Below are 12,823 nucleotides of genomic sequence, written 5' to 3'. Positions count from 1 at the left end.
CAACAAACAAGACAAATAACTTTAAAAAAATGTGTTACAGCATAAATATAAATCTTTTTCATGGGGGGCCCTGACACTACATCTTTTCACATTGGGGTCCACTGCCCAAATACATGTCAATTTGGGGGGTTCACAACAAAACGTTTCAGAACCACAGATTCCAAGGAAACAGCTGTAGGTGAATGGGTAGAGTCACTGACTAGTGAGCCGCAGGTAACAGGTTCAAGCCTCAGCTACAGCAGCAAGTCAGGATGTCAAATCAAATAGGTATTATTAGGAGTGAAATGGTTGTGTTTCTTCACCCCAACTGCACATGACAGCAGTTTTATATCAGTTTACATGTACGTTATTTTCAGTGATGAAGACAAACCGCACAGACGTTCACTGTACTTTAGTACATTTTGTAAACTTATGACTCTGAGTAGAGTATAGCCTGACTTAAACAAACAAATAACAACTTAGTATAGTCAGATTATTTTTTACACAACTTACATTTTGTAATCAAACTACCGAAACGAAAGTTGGTCACCACCGAAACGAAAGTTAAATCCGAAAAAATCACTAAGTGTGGAGGCCAAAATCGTCCCCCCAAAAACCTGTTAGGAGTACGTTTCAGGCAATTTAGAGTTTATTGGTAGTACTTTGTAGTGACTTTTTTTGGTCCCTATCATTCATCGAGCTCTGGACTTAGTAAAACATTTTTTACACCATTGTGTCACTACCGAAACGAAAGTTTGTCACTATCGAAACGAAAGTTAAATCCGAAAAAATCACTAAGTGTGGAGGCCAAAATCGCCCCCCCAAAAACCTGTTAGGAGTACGTTTCAGGCAATTTAGAGTTGATAGGTAGTACTTTGTAGTGACTTTTTTTTGGTCCCTAAAATTCATTGAGCTCTGGACTCAGGCCAAAATCGTCCCCCCAAAAACCTCTTATATGCTTTACTAGCATTGGAAAATAATGGGTACAATTTCATCCATTAAAAAAGTAGGCCTACAGAAATTGATTTGATGACTGAACCAATGTAAGACCCATCTTTAATAATAACCATTCATTACTTAAAAGTTAATATCTCTGTATGACGGCATGCACTGACCACACCCCCGAACCGGGGGGTCTCGGGGTCCTCCCCCAGGTGAATTTTGGGAGTTTGTCAGTTTGATACCAAATCCAGTAGAAAACCAGTAGAAATGACGATCCAGAAGAGTGTCAGGAGACATGGTCAAAAACCAGGAGACTCATGCGGGATCCAGGAGTGTTGGCAGCCCTTTTTCAGCCTGGCTTGGCGTTCCTGGAACCGAATAAACCAGGCTATACGGACCCGACTTTGTCAAGCCTGGATTTGACTTAAGGCCAGGCTTATTTAATTCACCTTTTGAGGAACAGGCCCCAGGCCTGTGCTGTAAAGCAGCATTTTATAGCTCAGTTATTTCCCCCCCAAGTTATAATGAAGAGGAGAGCAGTTCCATGACGGACAGAAGAGTGAACAAAATAAGGCATTTAGAGCTGTCCGGGACCCCCAAGGGGGTCCTCAGGGTTACAACAGGGGGGCGCCAAATGTTTGTGTCATAGGAGCATTTTTCATAGGTTTTATTTTTCAAAACTTTATATACATTAACATGAATACAATATATTATTTTCAAACAAAAACAAACAAACACATTAACATGAATACAATATTATTATTATCAAACAAAAACAAACAAACCCATTAACATGAATACAATATTATTATTATCAAACAAAAACAAACAAACACATTAACATGAATACAATATTATTATTATCAAACAAAAACAAACAAACAAACACATTAACATGAATACAATATTATTAGTATCAAGCATAAAAACAAACAAACAAAAAACATTAAATGTACACAACACTGACGTTTACATCATCACTTGCAGACAACCCATGGTCACTTAAAATAAAAACTCAATCTCTCAACAGGGGTCAACAGACATTAATGAGACAATCAGCTAAGTATGGTGATCTAGCTTGAAAACCCTCTTAAAAATACACATCGTTTTCTGAATTGAATACAGCATTAAAAAAGAAAGCACAGGCCATACAGTAGTTAGAAGGACGCAAGGCTGTCGGCAATCACAGAAGTAGGGATAACGACAGCAGTGGGAGATGTGTGAGGGATAAGATGGGTGGAAACATGACATGAGTGAATACAAAATCTCCCTTCTCACCCATCAGTGCATCCACGGCAATGCTCCCGCCTAATGTACCTCAAAGACCACGAAACCTCCGCTATACCAACACCAACGTTCGCCACACTCCGCTAGGACCAAGCTCCGCACCATGGGCGACCGGGCCTTCTGCTCGGCTGCTCCACGCCTGTGGAATGCCCTCCCTGTCCCCCCCCCCTGCTTTTAGAAAATGACCCATAATGACCCATTAAGACCTGAGGCCGATTCTACAAAATGTCTGTTTTTAGAATGTCTTCTAAAAACTGTTTTGATTTTTTTTAACTTGTGTTACTATGTCAGTGGTTCTCAAACGTTTTCATGTCAAGGACCCCAAAATGTATTATGTATTTGGCCAAGGACCCCCATCTCAAAATATTTTATTCCAGGGACCCCCATCTCAAAATATGTTATTCCAGGGACCCCCACAAGCAAAGATTTGAGTTCCAGATGTTCGCTTGAAAAAAAGATATATTCAAAGATTTGCACACATTTTCACGATTTCTCAAAAATAGCAGATCTACAAGCTCATAGCGCGGCACTCGGTGCCGCGCTATGAGCTTGTAGATCTGCTATTTTTGAATAGCCAAAGTGTAAAATAATGCTTTTTAGCTCAAATCAAAAAATGACACAGATGCCTCCCCAGGTCTTAATGGGTTTTTCCCTTGTTGGGTGTTTTATGCCTTTGCTGTTTTTAAGCCAATCTTTTGTTTAGTTTTATCAGACTCGATTTGAGACAAATGTAAAGTGCATTACAGATAAAATGTATTATTATCAAAAATATTATTATTAGTAGTAGTATTATTGTTATTAGTGTTCCCGAGAAGGTTGGTAATCTTATATGATTAAAAGAGTTTCTGAAACTAGTCCTTTTACGTTTCAGAGGTCCTAGATGAGAGGTCAGGGGTCAGTGTTTAAGCGTGCTCCTGAGGCAGGCTGTTGTAGCATCCCTCGGGGACGGTCTTCAGGATGTCCTCCAGGTTGGCGATGTCCCGCAGGATGCTGTCAATGTCCACGTTGAGAGCAGCCAATCGGCTCCTCTGGCCCGCCTCCTCCTCCTCCATTTCCTGTAGGCGGGGCTTCAGCTGCCCAATGACTTGGCCGCGGGCGTCGCCCAGCGTGTTCTCCAGCTCCGTGAGGCGAGCTTCATCCACGCTGCCTGGCTGACCTGAGAACAGTTATATTATACTGTTAAATACACTGTTAAAGCTTCATCTACACTGCCTGGCTGACCTGAGAACAGTTATATTATACTGTTAAATACACTGTTAAAGCTTCATCCACACTGCCTGGCTGACCTGAGAACAGTTATATTATACTGTTAAATACACTGTTAAAGCTTCATCTACACTGCCTGGCTGACCTGAGAACAGTTATATTATACTGTTAAATTCACTGTTAAAGCTTCATCTACACTGCCTGGCTGACCTGAGAACAGTTATATTATACTGTTAAATTCACTGTTAAAGCTTCATCCACGCTGCCTGGCTGACCTGAGAACAGTTATATTATACTGTTAAATTCACTGTTAAAGCTTCATCCACACTGCCTGGCTGACCTGAGAACAGTTATATTATACTGTTAAATTCACTGTTAAAGCTTCATCCACACTGCCTGGCTGACCTGAGAACAGTTAGTCACATAGTCTCGCGTGGCCAGACTGTTGCCTCCCACAATTTTCAAATGTTTCCGGTCGTACAGTCTGGGACTCGGAAGCTCTGATCTTGATTAAAATATAAAGAGGATGTGAAGCCTCCTCCAAAATTCTGTTTTGTCTTTAGAGTCGCGCAAGTTTATCATAATATAAATAAAAGTCATCTGAGCATATACAGCTTAACCTGACTCCGCCAGATGGAAGAAGCTTGCGTCACATTTGTTTAAGTCAATACTGCCCCCATCTGGCGGAGTCAGGTTACATACAGCTTGGTGCTTGGCAGAAATGGAAATAAGAAAATAAAATATATTTTCATGGACAGAAGTGCCAGCTTCACCTTCGGGCGTTGTAGTTCCAGACTCTATAGAGCAGGGGTTTTCAACCGGTGGTCCGCGGACAGGTATTGCAGGTGGTCCCTGGCCATGCATTAATAACTTACAGGAGTTCTTACCGTATGGTGTGTGTGTGTGATATGAAATATGAGCTTACCTTAATCACAGTAATCCTTAATCATATTCCATCATATTCAAACAAAATCACTGTATTTTATTAGATATTATATTGGTATTATAGCTATTTTCTGCAGCTCCCTGCGGTTCATGAACCCCCCACCACTATTGTGTGGGGTGGGTCTATGATGGACCCACCACGCACAATAGTGGTGGTCCCCAGGTTGCTCTTAGTCAGGATGGTGGTCCCTGGGTCAAAATCAGTTGAAAACCCCTGCTATAGAGCATTCGGAGATTGTGGAATAGTTGTCTGGCTACGCAAGACTACTAATCACATGACTACAGAGATAAGGTGTACTGAATTGCATGAGGTTTGGACAAAATCTGTTGGAGTTATATAACAAAAAAATGTGTTTTGAAAAAGAATGCCTCATGGTGGCGCTATTAGAGGCCGGTTCTGATTTGGCCTGCAGGGAGTGTGTGTGCACAGTTTCACGCCGATCGGTCCAGCGGTGACAGAGATTAGCTGCTCACAGACACACGGACGGAGGGACAGGGACGAAAACATAAGTCTCCGGCCGCCCAGGCTGGCGGAGAAAAATAAAAAGACAGACGGAAAAGTCTTACCGATCACACTGAGCAGGTTGTTGACGGCTTGCAGAGTTGTGCTCACCGCCTCTCTGGTGTCTCTGGCCTGGGTGTGTGATCCACTGGCAGCCAGGGAGGCCTGCACACACACACACACATTGTTTTATACGCACATAGAACGGAGCATTAAATAATTCAAGTACTCTTTACAGACATACGTGTAAAGATACATACTGTACGGTACATGTAAAGAGATCTACATTCTGTGTATGCATACTGTATGTGTGTGTGTGTGTGTGTGTGTGTGTGTGTGTGTGTGTGTGTGTGTGTGTGTGTGTGTGTGTGTGTGTGTGTGTGTGTGTGTGTGTGTGTGTGTGTGTGTGTGTGTGTGTGTGTGTGCGTGTGTGTATTACTATACTTGCGAGGACCAAGTATAGTAGAATTTGAAGAAATATACATTGTGAGGACCGTTTTCCTGGTCCTCACAAGACAAATGGTTGTTTTATAGTTGAAAAAAAAACTTTTTTAGAGATACGTTTACAATTAGAAAAACATTCAGGTCAGGATTAGACATTTAGGTGTTTTAGAGGTTAGGTTTAGGGATTGGAATTAGAGTTAAACATGATTTATACTTAGTTGCGCGCCAGTGTCATGCACCAAAAAATAGCCGATCTATAAGCTCACAACGCGTCGCAGCGCGACGCGTTGTGAGCTTATAGATCTGCTGTTTTTCGGCTTTAGGCTTACGGTTAAAATGGCAATTATTATTTTTAAATGGCATCCATAACATTCCTAAAGTGTTGATGTCCTCACAAGTATAGTAATACAAACGTGTGTGTGTGTGTGTGTGTGTGTGTGTGTGTGTGTGTGTGTGTGTGTGTGTGTGTGTGTGTGTGTGTGAGAGACAGACAGACAGACAGACATATTTCATCATCACACCTCCTCAGCCTCTTGTCTCTGGGTCTCAGCATCGCTCAGTTCTACGGTCAGTTTCTCATCAGCAGCCTCCGTCTCTCTCAGGATCGCCCGCACTTCCAGGTTCAGTATGGTGGCGTCGTTCGCCAGGTCACCATGAGGGGGCAGCGACGCACACATTCCCTGAGGGGATAAACAAACAAACAAACAAACAAAACACACAAAAGAAATCAGCTTTAAGTTTCCATGACAACCAGCTGGTTCAACAATCCTGAGCATTTACTTTAACGCTCATGAATGGACCGTGTCATCATCATTATCATCATCATCATCTCATTGTTTTCAGTGGTGTAAAGTAACTAAGTACATTTACTTAAGTACTGCACTTAAGCACAATTTTGAGGTATTTGTACTTTACTTGAGTATCTTCAATTTCCAATACTTTTACTTCTACTCCACTACACCTCAGAGGAAAATATAGTACTTTTACTCCACTACAATTATTTGAAAACTTTATTTACAAGTTACTTTGCAGATACGAATGATTACATTATAAAACATACATTAACCACTTTAGCCCTATTTTATACATAGGCTATTTGAAAATAGCAGATCTACAGGCTCACAACGCGTCGCGATGCGACGCGTTGTGAGCCTGTAGATCTGCTATTTTCAGTGCAGCTGATGGCGAGTGGCGGTCACACCTCCAGCGTGGTGGTGAGGGTCCGCAGGCGGTCCTGGGTCCCCTGGGCGTCCAGGAAGTGTTCCGACACGGCGTTGAGGATGGACAGGGTGTGTGTGTTGCTGTCCACCGCCTGCTGCACCGTCCTGTTGATGGCGGGGAGTCTGTTGATGGCCGCGTCCGCCTCCGCACTGCGCACGCCCATGTTCTCATCGAACCCTGGAACACACACAGCAGAGAAACAGACAGGGGGTCAGAAAGACAGACAGACAGACAGGCAGACAGACGTGATGCATGTCTTTAGTGTGATGGTTGTAGTGCAGTGGTTCTCACAAAAGTTCTGGGGTCCAGAAGTCAAGGACCCCTAAAAATGATATGTATTTGGCCGCACACCCCCGTCTCAAAATATTATGTTCCAGGGACCCCCCCCCAGAAGCAAATATTTGAGTTACAAATATTCACTTTGAAAACAATTATATTCAAAGATTTGCACACATTTTCACGATTTTTCAAAAATAGCAGATCTACAAGCTCATAGCGCGGCACTCGGTGCCGTGCTATGAGCGACGCGGTGTGAGCTTGTAGATCGATGTATAAAATAGGTCTAAAGTGGTTAATGTATGTTTTATAATATAATAATTTATATCTGTGCAACGTAACTAGTAACTAAACTTTTCAAATAATTTTAGTGGAGTAAAAGTATAATATTTGCCTCTGAGATGTAGTGGAGTAGAAGTAAAAGTATAGACAATTGGAAATTTTCCAGTAAAGTAAAAGTACCTCAAAATTGTACTTAAGTACAGTACTTGAGTAAATGTACTTAGTTACTTTACACCACTGAGTATGGTACAGTATGTAGAAAGTGTAACAGAACACAAGAAGGCGCCCACCTCTCCATTGAGCTCAATGGATGGGGGCCGCCATGTTGGGTTCTGATGCGCCATTACAGTACTTTCAATGGTGTGAGGCCACATTCTCTGTACTGTATGTTACCTCTCAGGGTGTTCAGGGTGCTGATGACATCGTTGTGTTTAACATTGATGATCTTCAGAGCAGCGTCTGTCTCTGCCTTGGCAGCATTGACTCTGGCCAGGTTCCTCTCATAGCCCTGGAGATATGAATGAATTACTGTATTATAACATTATGTTAATATTGATTTAACAGTATATTATACGGTGAATTGAAAGTACTGTAGGCTATGTCAAGGTAAGCCACTCTGCATTGGGTTGTGTACAATGCAGCCGCTATGGGTTTTCTCCCCAGTATTATAACTCCAGAAAGAAAAAAAGCCAGCAAGAAAGGAAGAAAGAAAGAAAGAAATAATTAGTGAGTTAACACATGAACTAATCAGTCAATGAATTAATGAAGTAGCGAATTAATGAATAAATAAATCAATTAGTGAATGAATCAATAAACGATAATAATAATAATAATAGCACAGATTTTGCTATATAAATCAAAGTATCTTTATATTTTGGAAGGAACCAAAAAAATAATAAAACGATAAGTGCTAGATTAAAATTTTGAAGGGTTAAGCATGGGCTGGAGAGACAAGACTAGTGTTTAACAAATAAATAGGTGAATTAGGGAAGGAATGAATGAAGGAAGGAATAAATGGTTGAATTAATTAATTAACAAATGAGGGAAGTATAAGCGGTGAGGGACAAATAAGCGGTGGCTCACACCCAGGTGCCAATTAGTCAGGCTGCTGCTGTGTCTCTTTCCCACTCTCTTAAATTACTGTAATTAGTTGCAGCTTTGTGTTGCAATCAGTTATTCAGTAGCTATATGCCATACTCATACATGTACATACATACATACATACATACATACATACATACATACATACATACATACATACATACATACATACATACATACATACATACATACATACATACATACATACATACATACTGTACATACATACATACATACATACATACATACATACATACATACATACATACATACATACATACATACATATACATACATGTGTCAGAAAATGATTGAGGGACTGAATGAAAGGTCTTACTTTGAGTGCATCTTTGCCGCGGTCCAGCTGATTCTCCGCCTCGTCCCTGGCCCCCTGCACGTCATCCTGGACGCTCTGAGACGCCGTGATGTTGCCGTTCACCTGCTCCCCCAGCTCCTCCACGCGAGAGAGGAGGTCCTGCGCCTCCTCCTGCACGCCATAAGAATTAAGAGGGTTTATTTGTCACTTGCTAGTCATACAGGTACAAGCAGCAAGTGTGGTGAGGTCCGCAATGGGCTTCTACGCACAGCAGCCATATTGGAAAGAAACTGGGCCTCTTCCGTAATTACTTCTCTCACAGGTCTTAACTTTGAGCCTTAAAGGGATAGTTCACCCCCAAAAAAACTTTTTTTCCATTGATTAGTCACCCCATGGAGACTTGAATACATGGATATTTTTTCTTTTCGTCGCATTCCTAAGCCAATAATTCGATGACTAGCGGACCGGTAGGCAGCAGTTCTTTTTTTTTTACTTCTAATTTTTATCCAGCGATTTTTGTAACCCATTTTTTTCACCCGGTGCCAATTTCCTAAGTGATCCTGGGCGCTACACCAGCCCTACACCAGCGCTACACCAGTCCCCCACAGCCAGGGAGGCCAGGGCCGAGCTCATGCTTCCTTCAGTGCATGAGAGCCAACTGACCTTCTTGTCACCTGACAGGGGGGAGTTTCCCTGGTTGGACGTAGCGCGTGGAAGGAACACGTTATTCCAACCAGTTCCCTTCCCCTACATCAGGCATGCGGTATAGCGACCAGGATTACTACATGTTTTTGTGAGGGTATTAACTACCCTAGGAGACACAGGGAGAACATGCAAACTCCACACAGAGTAGGCCCTTTCACTAACCCCACCCTGGGTATGGGCGCTGATGGGTAGGCAGCAGTTCAGGTAGGAGACACAAAGGAAACTCTTTGTGTCTCCTACCGGAACTGCTGCTGGTCATCGAATTATTGGCTTAGGAATGCGACAAAAAATAAAAAAAACATCCATGAATTCAAGTCTCCATGGGGTGTAAAAAAACCAGAAGATGATAAGATGATAAGATGTTTATTTGTCATTGCATGATCAACATACAGCGAAATGTCGTTTAGTACATCCATAACAGCAACAGCATCAGCAACAAAGTGAAAAAAGAATATATATAAAATATAAAACACTGCGCGAGCAATAAAAAACCCTTAATCGGTTCGATAGGTCAGTCAGTTCAGTCCATAGTCACCTGTCAAAATTCATAAAATTCATACGAAGGACATCCATAATGCATATATTAGATATTAAAATAAGATATATAATATATAAAAAGACAACAACAGCTCACACAAATTGTTCATGTGTGTGTACGTGTGCGCGTGCGTGCACGTGGCTGCGCGCGCGCCTGCGAGTCCAGCAGCACTTTCACAGCCTTAGGAAAGAAACTGTTTGACAGTCTGTTAGTTTTGGCCCTAATGACCTTCATCCTGCCCGAAGGGAGGGTCTGAAGCAGGTGGTGTCCAGGATGTGAGGGGTCCCTGAAGATCTTGAAGGCCCTGTTTTGAAGACGGTTTGAGTGAATGTCACTCAGGCGTGGAAGCGGAGAACCAATAATCCATTGCGCCGTTTTAGTCACCCGCTGCAGGTCCTTCCTCTCTGCATCAGTGCAGCTGGAAAACCAGACTGTGCAGGCATAGGTCAATATACTCTCGATGGCGGACCGGTAAAAATTGATAAGCAGGTTTTGTGGAAGTCCACTGCGCTTCAGTTTCCTCAGAAAGAAGAGGCGTTTCTGGGCCTTTTTGACCAGATTTGAGGTGTTGAGGCTCCAGGTCAAGTCCTCTGAAATGTGCACTCCGAGGAATTTAAAAGTGGAGACCCTCTCAACCTCCTCCCCCCCGATGCTAAGACAACTGTGACTGGGTTTTTCCCTCCTGCAATCCATGATTATCTCTTTAGTTTTTTTTGTATTCAAGCACAGATCATTGTCCTTGCACCAGACAGTCAGTGCACTGACCTCCTCCCTGTATGCCACCTCGTCATTATTTGTTATCAGACCCACTATAGTTGTGTCATCTGCGAACTTGACCAGAGTGTTAGAATGATGGTGGGCAGTACAGTCACTGGTGAAAAGAGAATAAAGGATTGGGCTAAGAACACATCCTTGAGGGACGCCTGTGTTCAATGTGATAGTGGAGGATGTGTGCTGGCCTAGCCTGACCTTTTGGGGCCTGTTAGTCAGGAAATCCTTTATCCACAGACATAGATGCGGTTCTATACCCAGCATCTGTAGTTTAATGACCAATTTACTGGGGTTGATGCAGTTAAAAGCAGAGCTAAAATCAACAAACAACATTCTCACATAGATATTAGGCTTTCTCCCAAAGTTCTCCAGATGAGAGAGAGCTGTGTGTAGCACTAGTGCCACAGCGTCATCAGTTGATCTGTTGGCCTTGTAGGCAAACTGATGTTGATCGTGGGTGGGGGGATGCAGGTCTTGATGTTGGCCGGCACCAGTCTCTCAAAGCACTTCATGATCACCGGCGTGAGAGCAACCGGCCTGTAGTCATTCATACAGTTGATGGCAGAGGATTTGGGTATGGGGATGATGGTGGTTTCCTTGAGACAGGTCGGCACGGTCGCTTGCCTAAGTGACAGGTTGAAAATGTCAGCAAAGACTACGGCAAGTTGGTCAGCACATGCCTTCAGTGCTCGGCCTGGAACACCGTCAGGCCCGGGTGCTTTGTTGCCATTGATGTTTTTTAGGGGTGAACTATCCCTTTAATACTCATAGAGGAGGAGTGATTCTCAAACTTTATTAATTTCCAGGACCCCCATAACTCTGAGAGTGTACAAATGGAACCAAATGGACCCGTATGGGTCAATTTGGTTCCATTTGTACACTCTCAGAGTTACACACCTGAAAGGAGCCATTTGGAACCCCCTCAGGGAACCATGAGGGTCCCTGGACCACACTTTGAGACCCACTGGTGTATCAGCACCCTGACTCTGTTTGACCAGAATGGAACAGAACCTTAATTAGTATAATTTGTAACAGATGTGAAGGAAGTTAAGGAAGAGCCACAATTTCTCTCCAATATGGCTGCTGTGCATAGAGCCTATATTGTGCAATATCAACATAACAATAATAATGCGAAAGATAATAAGTATAAAGCCCCCTGAGGAATTACTATAGCATCAGTGGGGGGTAGCGTGGTGTGTAGATTATAGAACGTGCAACTAAACAATATTACAGGAGAGGGTGTGCTTTACCATGATTTTTAGCACAACAGTGATGCGGTCAGGAACGAGGTGGTGCCAATAATCATGGTAAAGCATACCCTCGAGTAATATTGAAATGATTCAACAGTTATCAACAAGTAACAGCCTTTGCCCAAATAAGGATTGATGACTGATGTCATAGTGCTGACGTTTCGTTCGGTTTGAGTCACTAGTCATCACATACTGACGTCACAACGTCGTCATTACAACCATGTGAATGCCCTTCAAAGTGAATTGTCCAACAAACAAAACGTTATTTTGCAGCTCGAGAAAGTGTCTTTCTGCTGTACATTTGTTTTCTAGCACTCTTTGTCATTGGTGATTTTGTGTGGAAATGTTTCACTGGACGATACATCTGAAAACAGGACCAGGAGCCTTCCATGTTGCTGTGGCGGTAGGAAGGGACAAGCTTTACTTCTTTGGAGGGTACGGTGACCTGAACGACAGTGACCAGATTGACGTGTACATCTTCAACACAGTGCCTTTACGCAGGAGGAAGGTGTCCCCAGTGACAGCTGGAAGAGGAGAACGTTCCCTCGAGGTTCCCTCCAGACGCTACGGCCACACAGCTGTGCTGATAGAAGATAACGTCTACATCTGGGGAGGGTATCCTCGCTGCACCGTGCTTTATGCATTTGATGTCGACGACCACAGATGGTTCAAACCCAAGATTTCTGGGACCGTTCCAGGGGAGAGGCACAACCACTCAGCCTGTGTCTTGGGGAAGGTCATGTATGTCCATGGAGGATACACCATGCTGACTGGACACTCTAATGATATCTTTAAGTTGGACACCACCACAATGGTCTGGTCTTTAATTAATGTCAGAGACACTTCTCCATCTCTTTCATCACTGCACTCTGCCACCATCATCGGGACAAAGATGTTTGTATTTGGGGGCTGTCCGTATCCGTACAACAACATCAGAGTGTTTGACACGGAGACCAACTGCTGGCGGAACACGCCTTCTCCACAGCTTCTTCCAGAAGAACGCTATGGTCATTCAGCCTTTACCTACAAGGGAGAGCTGTACATATTTGGTGGCGGCA

At 43.0% G+C, this 12,823-nt stretch overlaps 1 protein-coding gene across 3 annotated transcripts in view; it reads right to left on the bottom strand.

Moving 5' to 3' along the window:
- Positions 1-2,783: 2,783 nt before the first annotated feature.
- The window catches only part of lamc2 (laminin, gamma 2), a 26,099-nt gene continuing 16,059 nt past the window's right edge, over positions 2,784-12,823 (bottom strand). For all 3 annotated transcript variants that reach the window (XM_084056523.1, XM_084056524.1, XM_084056525.1), the window contains exons 17-22: positions 8,523-8,672; positions 7,478-7,592; positions 6,507-6,703; positions 5,827-5,985; positions 4,927-5,026; positions 2,784-3,364 (exon numbers count right to left, since the gene is read on the bottom strand). In XM_084056523.1, coding sequence (XP_083912649.1) covers positions 3,111-3,364; positions 4,927-5,026; positions 5,827-5,985; positions 6,507-6,703; positions 7,478-7,592; positions 8,523-8,672 — 975 coding nt within the window. In that variant the 3' untranslated portion in view covers positions 2,784-3,110. The remainder of the gene's footprint in view (positions 3,365-4,926; positions 5,027-5,826; positions 5,986-6,506; positions 6,704-7,477; positions 7,593-8,522; positions 8,673-12,823) is intronic.

The sequence above is a fragment of the Gymnoscopelus microlampas genome (assembly GCF_963454915.1).
Source record: "Gymnoscopelus microlampas genome assembly, chromosome: 5".
Taxonomy (NCBI): domain Eukaryota; kingdom Metazoa; phylum Chordata; class Actinopteri; order Myctophiformes; family Myctophidae; genus Gymnoscopelus; species Gymnoscopelus microlampas.
This window is presented reverse-complemented; position numbering and strand designations above follow the sequence as displayed.